This window comes from Leptomonas pyrrhocoris (assembly GCF_001293395.1).
Source record: "Leptomonas pyrrhocoris isolate H10 chromosome Unknown, whole genome shotgun sequence".
Classification (NCBI taxonomy): Eukaryota; Euglenozoa; class Kinetoplastea; order Trypanosomatida; family Trypanosomatidae; genus Leptomonas; species Leptomonas pyrrhocoris.
The window spans coordinates 239,809-257,689 of record NW_015438377.1 but is presented as its reverse complement, the minus strand read 5'-3'; the positions used below and the strand labels follow the sequence as shown (position 1 = coordinate 257,689).

Below are 17,881 nucleotides of genomic sequence, written 5' to 3'. Positions count from 1 at the left end.
GCATTATTATGCCCATCCATGCTGCGTAACAGCAAACAATAATGCACTCCCTTTATTCCCCTACTCTACGTCGCATTGGGGCACGGATGACTCTTCGTACAACACTCTTTTTTGTTTCTTTTAACGACTCGGAAGAGGATCGCCGTCAGCGAAGCACACCCCTCCGACGCTTCCTTTCCCGTTTGTTGGAGCACCATTCATGTGTCATTTGCCGCGTAAAAGGGACAGAAAGGCGGTGGCTTCTCTCTCTCTGTGTCGAGGGCGGTGCTGCGTTGCCCGGCCTTCATCTTGCCTTTTTCTCCCTTCCTCTATGTCTCGCCTCTCTCCCTCGACTCTGACGACCGTTTTCCCTTTCTTTCTTTTTTTATTGTTCTGCAGTCCCCGATGCTCTCGCGAACACCCGCGCGACGCGCCGGGACCCTCTCCATCGTCCTCGCCAACGGTGCGCTCTACCTTGCCCACTGGGCCGGTTTGCAAACGCCTGCCGCCGCGCTGCTCCTCTCCGGGTGCGTCTTCCGCTGCCTCACCCTGCCCTACACGATCTACGGCGATCAGTGCCTGCGACGTGCCGCCTGCGCCATGCCGGAGCTGCAGGATGCGTACAAGGATTACTTGAGCATCGCCGACCACCCCAACGCCATCGTGTGGGAGAAGCGGGTGGCGGCGCAGAAACTGAAAAACGATCGGGAGCGCATCTTCCGCGGCTACCGCACCAACAACGTGAAGATGACTGCCCCTTATGCGGTGGCCGCGGCAGCCTCGCTGTACTGCCTCGGTGTGCCGGCCCAGCAGATGGGTGCTTTTTTCATTCAAGACGCCGGCAGGACGATTACGAGTCCGCTGGCGGTCTCGGCCGTCGCCTCGGCGGGCCACCTCGCCTGGGTGACATCGCTCTCTCCCACTATCGCAACGGCAGCAGCAGGGGCGGCCTCGTCCTCCTCCTCCGCAATCCCCGCCACGACTGTTCTTTTTGCCATTGATCCCACCCTCGCGCTCGCGGCGGGTCTCACGTGCTTCAACGTGCACCAGCACCTCCGCCAGCGCATGGGCTTCAACGACCGTCTCGACCGCTGGATTGGGCACATGCGTCGCGCCGTGCTCGGCAGCTGCGTCGCCGTCGCCGCCGGATCGCTGCTCGCCGGCCCTGTCGCGTACGCCTGCGCCGTCCCTGCGCTTCAGTTTTTCCCTCCCTACCTGGCCCCGGTGTGGCTGGGCATGGCCCTCACAACGGCCTTCAAAACTGTCCTCGTCAACAACACCGCGCCGGGTCGTGCGCTCTTCCGGTTGCCCGACTACCCGCCTCCACACGGAACCTACGGCGAGGAGAGCACCGCGGCGGGGCACGAGTACCGTCTCGCCTTCACCGGCGTGGATGTGGAGGAGAGGCGGCACGTCTGGCAGACACAGAAGCGTATTTTAGACTACGAGTGCGACTTGCGCATTCGTCGCTGGTTGTCGCGGCTGGGATTGTTTGATGACCTGGACGAGCTCGCCTACGAAGCGGAGCTGCTGCGGCGGAAGCGGGCTGTCGCACGCCAGCGTCGGCTGGCTCGTGAATCGGTTTCTTCTTCCTCTGCATCCTCCGCGGAAGGCGAGCAGGCGGGGAGAAGCGGATCACACACGGCGGGCATGACGCAAGCGGCCCGGCGTCGACACGCCATGCGTCACGAGGCGTCCCTCTCTACGCAGCGATGTCACAACGTGGATGGCTCCGAGGGTGTCGCCGACGAAGCGACGGCTGCGCTGATAGATCACATACAGGAAGAGGACAACAAGCGACGACACGATCTCAAGGTAACCCGTGAGGCGGCGTGGAAGAAGCGTCATGAATGAGCAAAGGAGTGTGCGTGCGCATTCTTTTGTTTGTTTGTTTGTTTCCCCTGCTGCTTTGGCGTTGTGGAGCACTCAGGGAAGAAGAGCCGTTCATATCGGCATCGTGCTGATGAAGGAGGGAGGGAGAGGGGGCTTGTACATTTTATTATTCTTATTGCTGTTGCACCCGAGGCGCCTCTCCGCTGGCTGTCCTTGCTTTGGGGGAGGGGGGGGCGGCTTAGCTTCTGTTTGTTGTTCTCACACACATCTACGCGAGCATCTGCATCGCCCTCAAAGATCTTTCAAAGTGGAAACGTGCGTTTTCTCGCTGCATTTTCCCTCCCTCTGTGTCCACAAAAAGATGGCTTTCAATGGACTCGGTGGCAAATAGAGATCCATCTATATAGATCCACATATTTATGGCGAATGGGGGAGCTGCGTATCCCCTGCAATGGTCACTTGTTCTTGCTGTGCTTTCCTTTGTTCTCTCTTTTGCAGAATCGCCCTCTCCGATCTGCTCTCTCTCTCTCCCTCTCTTTGATCGAATGCGCTATCCTCACACAGGTGGAACACTACTGCATACACACACACTCACACAAACGCAGATGCTCATACGGGCATGGCTGCAGCACTTCTTCGCCTACGAAGCCCGCAACGGCGGGGCACTGCCACCACACCAGCTGTTCCCCTACAACGCCGACGCAGATCCGTGCACCGGCGAAGCCTCTGACGCGTCCGACAGAACCGCAGTTGCGGGGACCGGATCGGCAGAGAACTTTCCACTGAGCTCACTCCCAGCAGGGCCGTCTGCAGAGTCCGAGGAGGACAGCGCAGGCGGGAAGAGGTCTGCCTCTTCCTCTTCCCCCTCAACACCGGCACCCCCTCCGCCGTCCAGCCCGCCACCCTCTGCGGCCATCACGACCGCCACGAAAAAAACTGCAAAAGTGAGAGATGTAGGCTGCAGTGCCCCCGCCCCCGGCGACCCACACGAGCCCCCGCGCTTTTACAGCCGCTACGTCTTCCGGCGCACCGTGACGGGGCTGCAGCTGCTGTGGGGGTACTTCAGCTTTGTTGTGTGGAACTACTTGGCGCACATTCGATGGTACGGTGCGTCCATGGTGTACCTGACTACGCTGGTAGAAACGGAGAAGTCGTCCGCGGTAGCGCTGGTTGTGAAGGAGCGGGGCGCCGTCACGGGATCGGTGGCTGCGTCAAACGAAGACGTACAGGGTGAATTGGCCTTCGAGCTTCACCGTCTCGCAGATCAGTGGCTCGCCGTCGCCTACCTCGCCGTCGCCCTCGCCGGCCTCATCTACACCGCCAGCGCGGTGTTGTACGTGTGTGTGGTGAACACGCCTTGGCATGTGCGAGCTGCATGGCCGCAGCCCCAGCTCTTCACAAAGGCGTGCGGCGCTCGTACAGGCTCCACTGCCCGCGATCCACACGACAGTGACGCTGCCGACCCAGATAACGACCCCTTCCTCACCTACGGGTCCGTGCTATCACGGTCCTCTCCTTTCCCTCCTTCGTCGTCGACCGACGTCGTGCCGCTGTCCTTCACGCAACCGCAGTTTTTGTTCCCCCTGCGCCGGCTGACAGCGCTGGACCGCGTCGCCACCGCAAGCGTGCGTCGCTCCGGCCTCGCTGTGTCGCCTCCACGGCCTCCTGGTCAGCCTTACCTCAGCATACAGCAGCAGCAGCAGCAGCAGTGGCACCGTGGAGACCCAAAAGCTCCGCTGCTGTGGTGTGCCTGCCCACTTGTAGTTGCCTTGGTTGTTTTTGACTTCATGGTGATACACAGCTGTCGAGTGCAGGGGTGGCCGGTTCGTCTCCTCCAAGGCCTCACCCCTGCCCTCGGTCTTCTACTTCTTCTTTATACGATGAAGAGCGTCGCGGTGCTGTGCGGGCGCCGCTGCGTGGTTTGCTGGAGGGCCTTGCCGATTGCCGTGTACACGCTGACGAGGCCACCGACGCAGCCGGGGTACGGCCCACCAGGACCGTGGGCGAGCCAGTGAAACGTGCCAACTCAACTCCGTGAACAGTTGGGTTTGCGAAAAGGGGGAAGATAGAGGTGCACGAGACGATATCGTGCAGCTCTTCCTTCAACTTTGGCCCGTGTTTGTTTTGCTCTGACGTGGTGATATCCATCTGCGTTGAAGGCCGGTGTCTTCACCTCCTCAGTGATGTGGGTGGTTTCCTTTTTTCCTCTCTTCTCCCTTGCAGTCTGCTACCGTAGAATTCATTTTACTATCCTCCGTGTTACACTCTCTACACGGTCTTTCTCTGTCGCCCTCTTTCATCTGTGTACCTCACCATTTAGTTTTTCTTTCTTTAGGAGGGAGAGTTGGGAAGGAGTCGATGAACAAAAGGGAAAAACAATCAAAACCGCTTGTGCAACGGGTGTTGGTGCGCGCCATGGATGGGCGTTTCTCCCTCCACAGAAAAAGGACATATATAGAAGAAGAATAACGGGACGCGTGAATGCTGTTGTTGAGAATGCTGGTAGTGGACGAAGCTGTTCCATCTTGAAAAGCTAGCTCTTTTTTCTCCCCCGCTCCTCTTTCTCTATTGTTCTTATCTCGGCAACACACACACACACACACGTGTGTGTGCACTCTCCGCCCTGCTCCACGTCTCATGATGATTAGAAGCTGGATCAGGAAAACATAGCCAACGGGGTGAGAACTGCTTACTCGCGCGACGAGTGCTCTCACTACGGCCGTTCTTACTGCCGTTGCTGTTATTGCGTAATCGAAGAACGGACAGGCATTTGTGTATTTCTGTCACCACGTGCCTCTCTTTCCAATTTATGATTGCTACTATTATTATTGCATCTCGTTCTTCTCTTTCTACTCCTCTTTTTTGATTTGGTTTTTCTTCTTGCTGTACGTTTGCTCGGTTGGCGCATTCTTTCTCGTTTCTTCGCCCTTTCAGCTGAGTACTTGTTGTTGTTGTTGTTTGTTTTCTGCGTTAGTGGTTATATATTAGCAACACGTGTGGTGGTGCGGCGCAGCTCGCTGCTGTGGTTGACGCCCGCCTTCGCACGAGACTGTACAGAAGAGAAAACAAGGGTAACCCCAAAAGGAAGAAAGAGGCCTGTATGAAGAGCGCCCCTCTCCCGCTCTCTCTCTCTTTCCCATTTTCTTTCTCTTTTTCTCTTTTTTTTTGGAATTTTCGGCTGACCGCGCTTCAACTTCAGGCATTTTGCTACTGTAGTTGTTTTGTTTTAGTTTTACTATCGGAGCCGGTGTCCGCTAAACAACACACACACACACACACACACACACACACATAGCTATATATATACCGTTTTCCATCTTTTGCTTTCCTTCGTGCTTGTACGGTGTGGAACGTTCACTGTTCTGTGTCCTCTTGTTTCTTCCCCTCTCCTATTTTCCTTAGACAGATCTTTTTCTCTTTTCTCTTCTTTGTCTTTGTTTTCATTGATTTCTGCGCGCGGCGCCTGGATGTACGAGACGCAATACAACGGAGAGTTTTATTTTAAAAAGAAAGGGAAAACGGCGAGGAAGTTGTACATCTATAACTATATAACTAGACGTGTACTCATGCAAGCAAAGCAAAACATTCTGACTGTACAACACACACGTGTATACGCACCACTGTATAAATAATCTTTTCCTGGTTTACCTCTCCTCTTTTCTTTCTTGTCTTTTTTCTTCTTTTACAACTCTATCTACCTATTATTCTTCTTGGTTGTTGTTTTTTTTTATCTAACGGGAGAGAACGCCGAGCTTCTCTTTTTTCCTTTTCTCTTTCTCTCGACAGCCAAGCAGCCGATATATAACAATACAGGGGAGGCTGCGCCAGCATTCTCCGGCAGAACGTTCTCTTCGTTGTTGTTTAAGCGTTGTTGTCATTGCTGTTTGGTCTTTGCGGAGATCCTCTCTTGAAAGAAAGAAAATCCTCGTAACTGTTTTGCTTTGTCTCTTCCCTCTCTTTCCACAGTTCTCACGGCTGCTGTCTTTCTCTTGTTGTGCCTCTTTCGGTCGTGTGCGTTTTGATTTCTGCTTTCATCTTTATTTCTATACTGGCAACGGAAGAAGTCGGCCACCTGGTGAGAAGCGCCGCTTGATTGTCGACTGTATGATCTTTCCTTTATTATATTTTTTTTTAATTCAACCTACTACAACTCCTCGCTCGACTGTCTTTGCGAGGTTGCTTTTTTCTCTTCTCCTTTCCACTGCACCTTCCGCGCCCGGGTGCGTTCCGTGATGATCCGTCAGCCGTCGGCGCCCGCTGCGGTGGTGGCACCTGCTATGGTGGCCCAAGTGACGCTCTCCGAAGCGCGTCGGCGCACCGCAGAGTCAACAACAGACGCTGCGATGACCGTCGACGACGGCGCTGCACCAGCACACCCCATCGAGAAGGATGATGGCCACACGGAGAAGCCGCAGCAGCTGCTGCGTCACGGGGGCGTTGGTGCTCCCCATGGCACGTCCGGTATCATGCTACGTAGAAGCGTCGAGGACGCAGCGTCCGCGGAAGGAGAGCGCAGAAGCAATGATCGCTACTGCTCCCCGCACACACCGCCCTCGCTGCTCACGACGCCGGAGAGTCTCGTGCCGCCGCTCCCACGGCGTGGCATCTCCGCCGTTTCCGCTCACGCCTCCGCCACACTGCAGTCACCGACGTTGTTCTCACGTCGATTGTGGACGCACTTTGTTGAGCGGGAGCTTCACACACCACACAATCCCTCGCAGCAGCAGCAGCAGCAGTCAACGGAGAAGGCAGACGTCGGCGTGCCTGCCGCACCGGTGACGCGGACACGCAGTGGTGCGAAGATGCTGCGCAGTACCTCCGTGCCTCTGCCCCCACCGCCGCTCGGCCTCACACCAGCGCCCGCCCGCCCAAACCCGCGCGCTCGCGTCTTAAATGCGGACGCGACGAAGAGCGACCCGCACCTCGTGAAAGTGGACGGGGATGGGCCGGCCAGTCCATCCACCTCGTCTGCGTGCACGCCGGTGGGTGCAACACCGCTGCAATGCACCGCCGCCACCAAGGCGATGTCGGTCTCCTCTTCGTCCCCGTCGTTGTTGGTGTCGCCCATCGACAGGGAGGTCATGTTTCCTCCGCGGTCACCCGCACGCCACCGACTTGCGCGGCCTATAGCCTCGAAGGCGGACGCTGCACACGAGCCTCAGCCGCCGTCGGCGAGTCACAGTCCAGCTGCCGTCGTGAGGGACGACGTCGCAGTGGAGGAGGAGGAGGAAGGGAAAGACGAAGAAGAGCACAGTCCGTCTCCGCGCCGCACATCTTCGCCATCCCAGCAAGGGGACTCCGTCGCATCCCTATTGTCCCATTACAGCGTCCCAGTAGAGGCGAGGGTGCTAGCGGCTCAGTTGCCGGCACAGAATGCCTCTTCGACCACCTGGAGCGAGGAGAAGGAGGACTTCAGCAGCATTCCACCTCCCCCCGCTGCTCGCTCGTGTAAAGGCACGCGACTCAGCCAACAGGTTACGTCGCGGCGCGTCAGTCGCCGGCCCTCGCTGTCGTTTGAGTACGCCGAGGAGGACAAGACGGACGCGTCTCCCACAAACAGCGACTCTTTTGCCTTCCACGGTCTCTCACCCTCCTCTGCGGTGCCCTCGGAGGTGCAGACCTCTGCGCTCCCGGCCGCGCCGCTGAACGCCGACCCGCCGTCGCGCGGGCGGCCGTTGCGGATGGACCAGCGTGGCGGCCCGAGTCCCACCAGCGCTCCTCCGCGGCAGGATCTCGAATCACTGGTGCCTCCCCGCGGAGCTACTGCGACGCTCGTGGACCGCCACGTGTCCTTGACCGGCAACCTGCAACAGCAGCAGACGCTACGGCAATGGAGAGACGGCAGCAGCGCACGCCGGGTAGACAGCGCCCCCTTCCACACGGCACGTTACTTCCGCAATCCGCCGCACCGCACCCGCTCCGCGGTGCACTCGTACGCGGGGCGCGGAACCCGCGGTGATCCCCACCTCCGTGGCTGCTTCGACGAGTCACACGCTCTCCCCCACTGCAACCGCTACCCGCGCAGTTTGAGCTCCCACAGCGCACGCTACATCATTCCTGCAGTCGGCGCCAGTGCGCTGACCTCCTCCCCTGGCGATGTGCCGCTGCAATCGCGGCTCAATCCGATTCCGCGCTCCACCTCGTCCACCCCGTGCCTCACCGGCTCGCAGCTCCCGCTGACGCCGCTCCAAACCCGAACACCGTCCTGCAGAGACGGGATGGACGGCAAGACGGCGGGCGTGGAGGAGGTGGCGTTGCGCGGGGCACGGTCCTGCAGCAACAGCATCGGTGGCTTCTCCCCGGTCTCCCACACGGGGACGCCGCTGGCGCTTCCGCAGCCCTACCACACCCAGTCGGCCCTCCCGTCCATCCACACGACGCCGCTAACCGCGCACCGCAGCGCCACGGAGCACGGAAGTGCCGAGACGGAAGAGACGACCGGTGTGGACGGGCCAGCGCTCGGCGGCAGCAATGGACCCGGCCCCCGCCGCAGAAGCAGCGGTAGCAGCAGTCACCCACGCAGGACCTCCGTCTCCTTCGCCACCCTCGATACCCACCCCATGGAGGAACACGAGGGAGTTGGTGGCACCGCCCATCCTCACCGCGGCGGCAGCAGCAGGCGCTCGTCGCTGCGAGAGGCCAGCGTGGACGAGACAGAATTCAGCGTCGCCGGTGTCGCTCCGCCCGGCCAGCCGCCACCGCCACCGTGGACCCCCGCCGAAGCGCTCTACTGGATGTCCGGCCGTCTTACCCGGCAGGAGGCGCAGGAGATTCGGACGTACAACCGGGTGTACTACTGTGGGCCCGCCGTGCCGCCGCGGACGGCGTGTGGAGTGACGGAGGTGTCCTCGGCGCCGCCACAGGAGAGAAAGGAAGGAGGCGTCCACGCGGTCCGTGCGTCGCAAGGGGGAGAGTGGGTGCAGGCGTCGGCATCCAATGCCTCTGCCCACGCACCAGCGACGGTGGCGGCCGCGGCGACGGATACGTCCACTTCTCCGGCGTTATCCTCTCCTTCGTACCTCCCTCTTACGCTCGGCATGCACATCGGCTTTCGCTACGAGGTCGCCGAGGTGCTTGGGGTCGGCACCTTCAGCGTCGTCGCACGTGCCATTGACCACGCGGCCCCGCCACTCAGCCCGGAGCGGCACTGTGCCCTCAAGATCATCCGCAAGGAGGACCTCTACCGTCGCGCGGCACAGGAGGAGTGGAACGTGTACGCGCAGGTCGGGGCGTGTTGTGATGCTGCCGTGGCGGCAGAGGTCGAAGGCAGCGATACGGAATCACCGTACCTTCCACAGCAACGCCGATTTTCTGCCACCTTGTCTCGCTCATCCTCCTCTACCTGCCGTCTCACGGTGGCAGATCAGCACTCCCTCCTCGGCGCTGGGATCCTTACCCCACGCACGCGCTTTGACTTCCGCGGCTACCACGTCCTCGTCTTTCCTCTTCTCGGCTTCAACGTGCGGGATGTACTGGAGCTGCAACGAGAGTGCGAGGAGGCGGCAGCGGTGGAGGAGGACGGAGAGCAGCGTGGCCAAGTGCCGCAGCAGGAGCACAAGACGTCATCGTTTGTGTTTCCTCCGCTGGTCACCTCCAGCGTCGTTGCACAGGTGGTGTACGCACTCGCCTTCCTGCACCGCACCGCACATCTTCTGCATGGCGATTTAAAGCCAGAAAACGTCGTCTTTGTCGACCGCGTGCTGCGTCACGGCGTCACAGAAGGCAGTGCGTCACTGCCCTGTAATCCGGTGCCCCAGCGTCTGTCCCTCCGCGGCGGTCCAGGAGGGGGCGCGGCACCAGCCGCTGAAGTAGCAGCAGCAGCAGCCTCGTGCTCACCTCCCCAGTTGAGTGCAACCGGGGTGTCCTTCTCTCCTTCTTCCGTCCTTCACTCCCGATCCCCCGTCAGCACCATCAGCGCCGCGCCGCACCGCGTCCCACGTCCTTTCGAAGCCGGTGTGGACGACGACGACACGTCCGTGCCGCCGCAGGCCGCGGAAGGAGGAGAGGACACCTTCGTCACCAGCGTTCCCTCTACCTCGGCCTGCAGCACCCCCTGCTGGCTGCGCGGTTGCGCCGCGGAGGAGGAAAAGAGCAGAGGAACGACGGCGGGAGAGAAGGGCGAGCACCACAGCGCCGACGAAGCGTTTTGGTGCGCCGGCGGTGAAGAGGATGGCAGGCTGCCGAACAGCGTCGTCACGACACCGCTGAGCCGCGAGCTACACGGCAGCCTCTCCACCGCCTACGCTCCGCACACACCGTCGCGGCGGACACCCGGTCTGACGGCGAGCCGCACCGGCACCCTCTCCTCCTCTCACCTCACCCGCCAAGCGGATGTCCTGACGCTGGACGACAGCACGGATGGTGCCGCCATGTCCGTCACCGCAACTTCGCAGATTTCCTTACCGGGCAACTCCCAGCACAGCGAGTCGCACCTGGCCCGACAAAGCCACAGTAATAGCAATAGTACTCTCTCCAACGCCATCCCCCATGTGAGTCCGCAAATCAGGATGCCCTCCTCATCGTCCGAATGGCGCAGCGCGTCTGCCGGCGCCTCTGTCTGCAGCACCTCCTCTCGGGTAGCCGTGATCGATCTGGGCCATGCGAAGCCCTTGGCACCCGGTCAGACCGGTGTGACCTTCCCCCTCCAATCGCCCTCTTACCGCGCCCCGGAGATGGCGCTGCGCCTGCCCTATACCACCGCCATCGACATGTGGTCCCTCGGCTGCGTGCTTTACGAGCTGCGCACGGGTCGCGTCCTCCTTCCCAACGCGTGCGACGACGCCACGATGCTCGCCGCGGCGGTTGAATCGCTTGGGATGCCCAACACCACCTTTCTCTCTATGGTAAAGGTGTGCTGGAAGGCGTACAAGCAGCGGGAGACGAGAAACAGTAGTAGTAGTAGTAGCGGTAGCGGTGCTGCGGCCGTTGTGGCTCGCTGCAGCAGCGTTGCCCTGCCCAGCACTTCGTTCAGCGTCGATCTGACGGAACAGGACCACGAAGGCGGCGCCTCAGCTGTGCTTCAGCCCAGCGCACCTCCTCCTCGGTCGGTCTTTGTGCCGTCCGAGGACGAGGAGGAGGAGGCGGCGGCGGCGGCGGTAGAGCGGGTCTGGCGGGGCTTCATCCAGGTGTTGAACACCACGGCGGGGCAGCAGCGCGCTCGTGCGGAGCGCCGTCGCCGCCTGAGCAGCCCCACCCACCTCTCCGGCAGCGTGTCCGCCGCGACCAGTCCGTGCGAGACGCACGACGATGGCGTCATGGAGGAAAGCGCAGGGGATGAGGCGGTGCGCAGCACCACGTGGGAGACACCGGCGCAGGGTGCCCTCCTGTCCTCGTTGTTTCCGGAGGGTCAGGCGAATGTCGACGAGCAGATCTTTACTTTGAAAGTGGCGGCGGGTTCCCGTCGCCCCGCTGTATCCGCAGCCCCCTCGTGCAGCAGCACCAGTGCAGCGCCGGAGGAGGAGCAGCCGCACCCCTACGCGTGGGTGGACTTCCTGCTGGGCTGCCTCTATTGGGACGCCGCGGAGCGACTCAGCCCCGCGGAAGCGCAACTCCACCCCCTCATCGCCACACACTTCACCCCCGTGGAGGAGGCGGATGAGGAGCAGAAGGCGTCGACAGCAGAAACAGGTGCGCAGCTTCCACACTGCAGTGGGGTGTACTACCTTCAACATCATCCACTGACGGCGCGGCTCTTCGCGGTGTCGAAGCAGCCGCGGCGGCAGAGAAGCGGCAGCGAGGACGTGGACAAGCAAGAAAGCGATGAAGGCCTCTCTGTCCTGTCACGGCGGCACTCGAGTGTGACCATCCCCCTCCTGTCCTTAGCTCCTAGCGCCATCGTTCCTTTCGAGCTCCCTTCGAACAAGCTAGCGGCGCCGTCCGCACGTGTGTGGGAAGAGCGCCAGCAGCAGCATCAGCAAATCACTGCATTGTGCACCACCGCTGACACCAGCGGTCGGGCTACCCCGCGTGAACAGAAGGTCCCGGTGTTTTGCGGACGCTCCCCCTCCGTTGACACAGCCCACGTCTACACGTCTGCGGTGACGACGGCGCCCTTCTGTCTAGAGCGGCGCAGCAACGATGCGCAGGCGTCGAACGGCGACATCGATCTCGTGTCCCCGGACGGAACGGTGGAGGAGGTGGAAAAAGAGAACGAGGTGCCTGGCGATGGCTCGCCGCAGCTGCCACAGCAGGAAAGTGAGGTAATGGTGCTCCGTCTCGATTAATGCTGCGTGTGTGTGTGTTGATCGTTTCCCTCTTCTTCTTCTCCTTCATCAGGCATCTCCGAGGCGCCCTGCGCCAGATGGTTTTGTCAGCGACAACAAGTCGTGCTCATCTGGTTTGTTGCCTTGTTGCCGGCCATTTATTATTATTATTATTATTGGAAGGGCGTAGGGAAAAAGCCAACAATTATGTACACTTACTTCAATTACGTGTCTTTATTATTCCTATTATTATCATCATCATTCCGTCTCTCTCTCTGCGAAGTCATTTTCTTCGCTCTTGTTATTTTTTTTCTTTTGTCTTTTCGCGCCGGCAATGGTGGCAAGTGCTGTTCAGCGGTTTTGTTTGCTTTCTCTCTTTTTTTTTGATTTTTCTGGAATAGCTTGGATTCACCTATGTACACACACACTCACTCCTTTTCTCTTTTCTTTTTAATCTATGTTTACTAAAGAAGAAAAAAAGCGTGTTCGTTGTCAACGTTGGTTTTATTATTGTCGATGCTGTTCGTGTGATGAGGGCCCCTTTATGTCCTTGACCTCCCTTGTGCTGTTGTGGTGGTTGTGGTTTTCTTTTTTCTTTTCTCCATTCATCATCCCGCTCTCCACATGTGAAGAAAAAGGGGGGATTCTTCTTTCTGTAAGCTGCCATCGCAACTGTGGATGATGATGCCTTTCCGTTTGTGTTGATTGTGTTATTGTGCTAGCGATGTACCGTCGTCTTCAAACCTAGAAAAAAAACTCCAACAACTTATACATGCACCCTTGTACGTGCGCTTTGCTGCCGCTCTCACCAGCAGGTTGTGTCAGCGAAGCCTTTTATTTTTTTGCTTACATGCGCAATCCTTGTTGGGTTGTATTTAGCTGCCTGTGCCCGAACAGGGAGCAACAAGAGGCAAGCGGTTTTCGAGGACCACACTCGACCTGCAAATCAAGAAAAGAACAGAGGGGGCGGAATAAAGCATTCTAATAGGCCCCCTCTCTTGCATTTTTTTCCTTCAAATGTTTTTTGGCTTCTACTCCATCTCATCTCCTTCTTTGCTCCTCCGCCTTCTACCCTGACTACGCTGATCGTGAGCTTCTTTCTTGTTGTTTCTACTGCTGCCCTTTTGTTGACGATGGGCACCACCGCTGACGATTATCAGACATCCAGCGCAGACACGAGATCATTGCATACGTAAGGAGGAGCGAGGGGGAGAGTAATCTTCTGGGAGATTTCGCTGCACCTCCCTCAACGGCCCTCGCCGCACTATTTCTCTGATACTCCCCTCACCCACAGAAGGAAAAAGCGGAAACGCTCACTATGATTACTATTATTATTATTGTTGTTGCTTTCTCGAGTTTCTGTGCGACTCTTCTCCAAGCAGCACCCTCCTCATCACACCTCCAGCTGCAGACACGCCCTCCGTCTCAGACGTGATGTCCTCTTCTACGCCCACCACGTCCCGCATCCACCGGCTCCCGCACACAGACGCCGCGGTGCTCGCCGCGTGCGCGGAGTTCCCCACCTTCTCCGACGCGTTGGCCACGGTGGCGCAGGCGGCGCTGCCGGCGCTGGAGAAGGAAGTGTGGGGCTCGTACCTTTCCAGCCCCCTCCGCGGCTCTGCCCTGTCGCACGACCGCGACGGACAGCGCCCTTCGCCTCACCGGCCGGCTGTCTCGTCGGTGGCGCAGGCGGGGAGCCCCGCTTCACCGCCTCGCCGCCGCGGTCGTGTCAGCGTCGAGGCATCGGTGTGTCTCCCAGCGTTTGCGTGGGACATTGAGCGAAGCGTTGCGTTTCCATTCGACGACGACAAGGGCAAGGACGATGCATCGCGGACCGTCCCTCAGCGAGGCTTCGGCCATGCTTGTGAAGTGGCGCATCCGCCGCCGCGGAAGAGAAGCAGGGCGGAAGGCGCGCCGGCCGCAGACGCGCCTTCTGATTCGGCCCCGCTCGATCTTCTCCGTCGACTGGCGTCCATCTGCACCGATGTCAGTGTTTCTGTGTGGCTGCTTGAACCACCGGCCAGCGGCGGCACCTGCTGCCATGAAGGGAAACGCGTGTTACCTGCCCCCTATGTGTGCTTTGAAAAACGCTGGCACTGCGGACAGGAAATGATGATGCCGGCTGTTGTTGGTCTTGCTGCTCCTGCCGGTAGGCATACAATCACGAGTCGGCCACCTTTTGTCAACTTCTGTTATCGACGCGTGTGTGCTGCGGATCAGGTCGACGAGGTCTTTCTTCGCACACGCTGTTGCGTTCGCGGGCTCTTCCATAACCTTCCGTTGCGCCAAGCCGCCTTCCAGGTGACGCCCTCTGGTGTTCTAGACAGACAAACGCAGGACCTTTTGCATTCATCGTTGTCGTCACGCTGGGCAGCGACGTCGGCCTCGGCGCAGCGCACACGGCGTGAGGAGCAGCAGCACCTCTTTGCCGTGCTTTTCCAGACCGCCGTGTGCACCGTGCTTGCGCCACTGTACTTGCATGCCAACCCCTGCGCCTCACACGAAGCCGCGGCGACGATGGAGTTCCCTTCCGTCTTCACTGCTCGCCTCCTCAGGGAAAGCAACGATAGCGGCGGTGTAGGAGGCAAAGCAAAGCGTGAGACCTCTCCATTTGGCGAAGTAGCATGCCACTGCCCTTCCGCACTCCCTCCACCAGAAGCATGCCGCCTCGTGGCTCTGATAGAAGGCGCATGCACAGACGACAACTTGTCAAGTCTGCCAGATCGGCGAGGAACACGACAAGGGCTTTTCTGTGACCGCTTCGGCGTATGCAGTGGACGCTTGACGGTGCAGCAGGCACAAGGAATGACAAGGAAAGAGAAATGGCAGCAGCTTTCCTCTAAGGAGGCAACGCAGACCCTCTCGTCGCCGGAGACGAGGTGGCGCGGTGAAACACAAGGGGAGGCGACCGCAGAGGAGCTCTGCGCCGTTTTCGGCATCGACCTCCTTCTTCCACGAACCTCCTCGCAGCGCCGACAAACAGCGCAGAAGCGCCGTTCGTTTCGCGCAGCAGTGGATGCATCGCTGCATGACGGCGACGAAGCGAACGTCCATCGCAGCTGCTCACGCTTTACAGAGGTGGTGATGCAGCCCGGGAAATTCGCGGTGATCTTCCACGCGTTCTCCAAGCCTTGCCTGTTCACCTCTGATGCCGCCGCGTCCTCAGCGTCGCCGCCGTCGTGTTCATCTGTCCGCCGCTCGCCCCATTTCAGCCTGTCCTCCTCGCCATCCGTAACGCTCTCCGACGGCCGCCAGCAACACCCCGCCACCTTTCTCATCCTCACCGCCGACTCAAAAACGATGCCATTGGAATCGACGGCATTTCCCACCGGTGCGGTGTGGCCCACGCGTCGCGTCCTTGAGCCCGATCACTGGGCCTACGATGTGGTGGCCGCCCAGTCGCGCTCCCTGCGTGGTCGCTTCAGCTCGCTCGTCATCGCCTCTCCCGTCTTTATCTTTGTGGATGCCGCGTATGTGCCGACACGCCTCTGCGAGTGCCGCCAGCGACAGCGAACGAAGGCGCAGCAGGACTCAAGGGAAGGCGCCGCTGCCTTTCTTTCCTCCTTTTCCGAGTTGTATGCGGCTGCAGTAGAGCGTGTCTGTCCCGGAGGACGTCCTTCAGCGACCACAGAAGAAACCTTGGACGTGCCAGCATCCGAAAAGCCATCTCCACAGCAGCAGCCGACGACGCCTTGTGTCTCGTTGGTAAGCGGCAAGGCAGAGCCTTCCACACCAGCAGCCGATCGACGCATCTACTCGTTAAGTCCCACCGTCGATGTACCAACAGAGGCGGCTGTGCGTGACTCTGCTGCCGCTACTGCGGACTCTCATGCTGGCGAGAGAAGCGGAGAAGTCGGCCTACGCATGCAGTACGTCTTTCAGCGCGTTCTGGAGGCCGCCGCTGCGCCTGGGACGCAGTCTTTTATCCCTTCAGCTTCCAAAGGATCAGCGACGCCAGCGCCTTGGCATCGTGTGCGGTTGGCGCCGGCGACGCTCTGGATGAACGCGACGGGTTGTGGTGGCCGAGCGAAGGATGCTGCTTCGGCGGCTTTCGCAGCGGCCCCCGCCGCACTCCCACGCCGCACCCCCGTCTCGCTTCACCCAAAACTGTCGGAGATCATTTTGGAAGAGGCAGAGCGGGCAGCTGCGTTCCAACCGGAGAGCACGAACTTTGAAGTGGCAACGGCGGTGCTGGGTGGAGTGCGTACGGCCGCTGCTGCTGCTGCTGCTGCAGCGGAGGGGAGAATGGCTCGCATGCGGCACCTGCTGGACACAGGACGCGGTAGTGTGCTGCGACAGCTGCCACGCGCGTGTAACCCGCCACAGCCCTGGTCACCGGCAGACAGAGCAGCTCCTGGTACAGGAGATGTACCACTTCGCCAACCCGCAGTGACACCGCCGATTGGGTCTGCGCAAGTGACGAGCGTGTCTGTGCTTCCCTGGGCTCGGAAGTTTATTCTGCTGGCGCAGCGTCCTTGCGGTGTTCCAGAAGCAGCGTCGTCACGTCACATATTCGGGAAAGGGCACGCACAAGTCAAGGAGGCGGAGACGGCACCGCCGTCGTCTCTCCTGGTCGAAGCATACTTCCCACAATCTCCTCTGCCCTCCCTTTTCTCCACGTCGCCTCATCCACGTCATCTACGGTGGTGGGTACTGGACCAGCACGCGGTGCACGAGCGCGTTCGCCTTGAATTCTTCCTGTGTTTTGCGGATACGTACGTCCAACATCCTGAGCTGCCGCAGGCGGCCGCAACCCACCGTGCGACGGTGAGGGGAACAGGGAAGTGCAGTGGCGTCGGTGCTGCGTCTGCCGTGCCGGGGCTGAGTCGTCACGCACGGCACGCCCTTGAGCGCCGGCAGCAAAATACGCGTCTCTTGCGAAGCCTGGTGGAGAAAAAGGGCACCTCTTCTTGTGTGGCGGAACCTGCTTCCCCCTCCGCTCCCCACGCGCCATCCCTCACTGCACTCGCGTCGTTTCCCGTACTGATCCCTGCGGAGTGGCGCCTACGCGTGTCATTGGTGGAGTCCCATCTTCTTCAATGGGGATGGCGGTTTCAGCATGAGTTGGTGGACGATTCATGCCGCGCACCCTTCTCCGACTCTCCCCGTCTTGCAACGGCTGTCCGGTCGTGGCCCTGTGTGGAGGTGGAGGGTGTGGAACACCGGGTAACGTCGCTGCGAGCCTTGACAGACACGGTGGAGGAGCTGGAGGCCCTTGGTGCGGCTGCTACGCCCACGTCGGCTTCCTCTCCTCTCCTTTCGATCCCGTCGGCTTTCCTTCGCTTCTTCATCTCTCGCTCCTGTCGTGGTGCGCTCATGTTTGGTGACGCTGTCACGCCTGCGGCGGCGCGACACATGGTGGCGGCGCTGGAATGTGTGGAGCAGTACTACGTGTGCTCGCACGGCCGTCCGTCTTTTGCCTCGTTGGCCGCTTTCAACGCGTAGCGACAGAGCGTGTTCTGCTTCAGCAGGGATGGGGAGAGGAGGACGCAAGCAGGCGCACATCCACACCCCAATCGACTGTTTGTTATGAAGGAACTTCCTTCCTCTCTTTATCTTCTTTCTCGACCAACGCTGCTTCTGGGCTATCTGCTATACACATTTATTGTTCCTCTTCTTCTTCCAGTGCGCCTGATGCACACCTCCGGGGCACGGGTACCACTTCGCAGACGCACACTTCTTTGGCCTCTGGGGGTCTTCTGCCCAGACAAAGGAAAGAAGAAAAAATGTAATGCTCCATGCTGTGGAAAAGCCACCTAGCGACTCGCACGGGCATCCTCTTGTTGTTGCTTGCGATTCTTGCAGCCGTCCGACAGTGCGTGGACTCTTGCTCCTCCTCTCGCTGTCTCATTTCGTGTCGCCATCGC

The 17,881-nt window shown here is 59.8% G+C and overlaps 4 protein-coding genes across 4 annotated transcripts; all 4 read left to right on the top strand.

Annotated features, from left to right (window-relative positions):
• Positions 1–377: 377 nt before the first annotated feature.
• ABB37_07942 (putative mitochondrial hypothetical protein) lies at positions 378–1,833 on the top strand (the record flags this gene model as incomplete). Its single annotated transcript, XM_015806751.1, has 1 exon — positions 378–1,833. The coding sequence occupies exon 1, from the start codon at positions 385–387 to the stop codon at positions 1,831–1,833; it is 1,449 nt and encodes a 482-aa protein (XP_015654622.1). The 5' UTR covers positions 378–384.
• Positions 1,834–2,357: 524 nt separating this feature from the next.
• ABB37_07941 (hypothetical protein) lies at positions 2,358–3,827 on the top strand (the record flags this gene model as incomplete). Its single annotated transcript, XM_015806750.1, has 1 exon — positions 2,358–3,827. The coding sequence occupies one exon, from the start codon at positions 2,358–2,360 to the stop codon at positions 3,825–3,827; it is 1,470 nt and encodes a 489-aa protein (XP_015654621.1).
• Positions 3,828–6,044: 2,217 nt separating this feature from the next.
• ABB37_07940 (putative Protein kinase) lies at positions 6,045–12,035 on the top strand (the record flags this gene model as incomplete). The annotated part of the gene is made up of 1 exon (XM_015806749.1): positions 6,045–12,035. One exon carries the CDS (start codon positions 6,045–6,047, stop codon positions 12,033–12,035), a length of 5,991 nt encoding a protein of 1,996 aa, XP_015654620.1.
• A 1,138-nt stretch (positions 12,036–13,173) lies between these two features.
• Positions 13,174–17,459, top strand: ABB37_07939 (hypothetical protein; the record flags this gene model as incomplete). The annotated part of the gene is made up of 1 exon (XM_015806748.1): positions 13,174–17,459. Exon 1 carries the CDS (start codon positions 13,449–13,451, stop codon positions 17,457–17,459), a length of 4,011 nt encoding a protein of 1,336 aa, XP_015654619.1. The 5' UTR covers positions 13,174–13,448.
• Between the last annotated feature and the right edge of the window lie 422 nt (positions 17,460–17,881).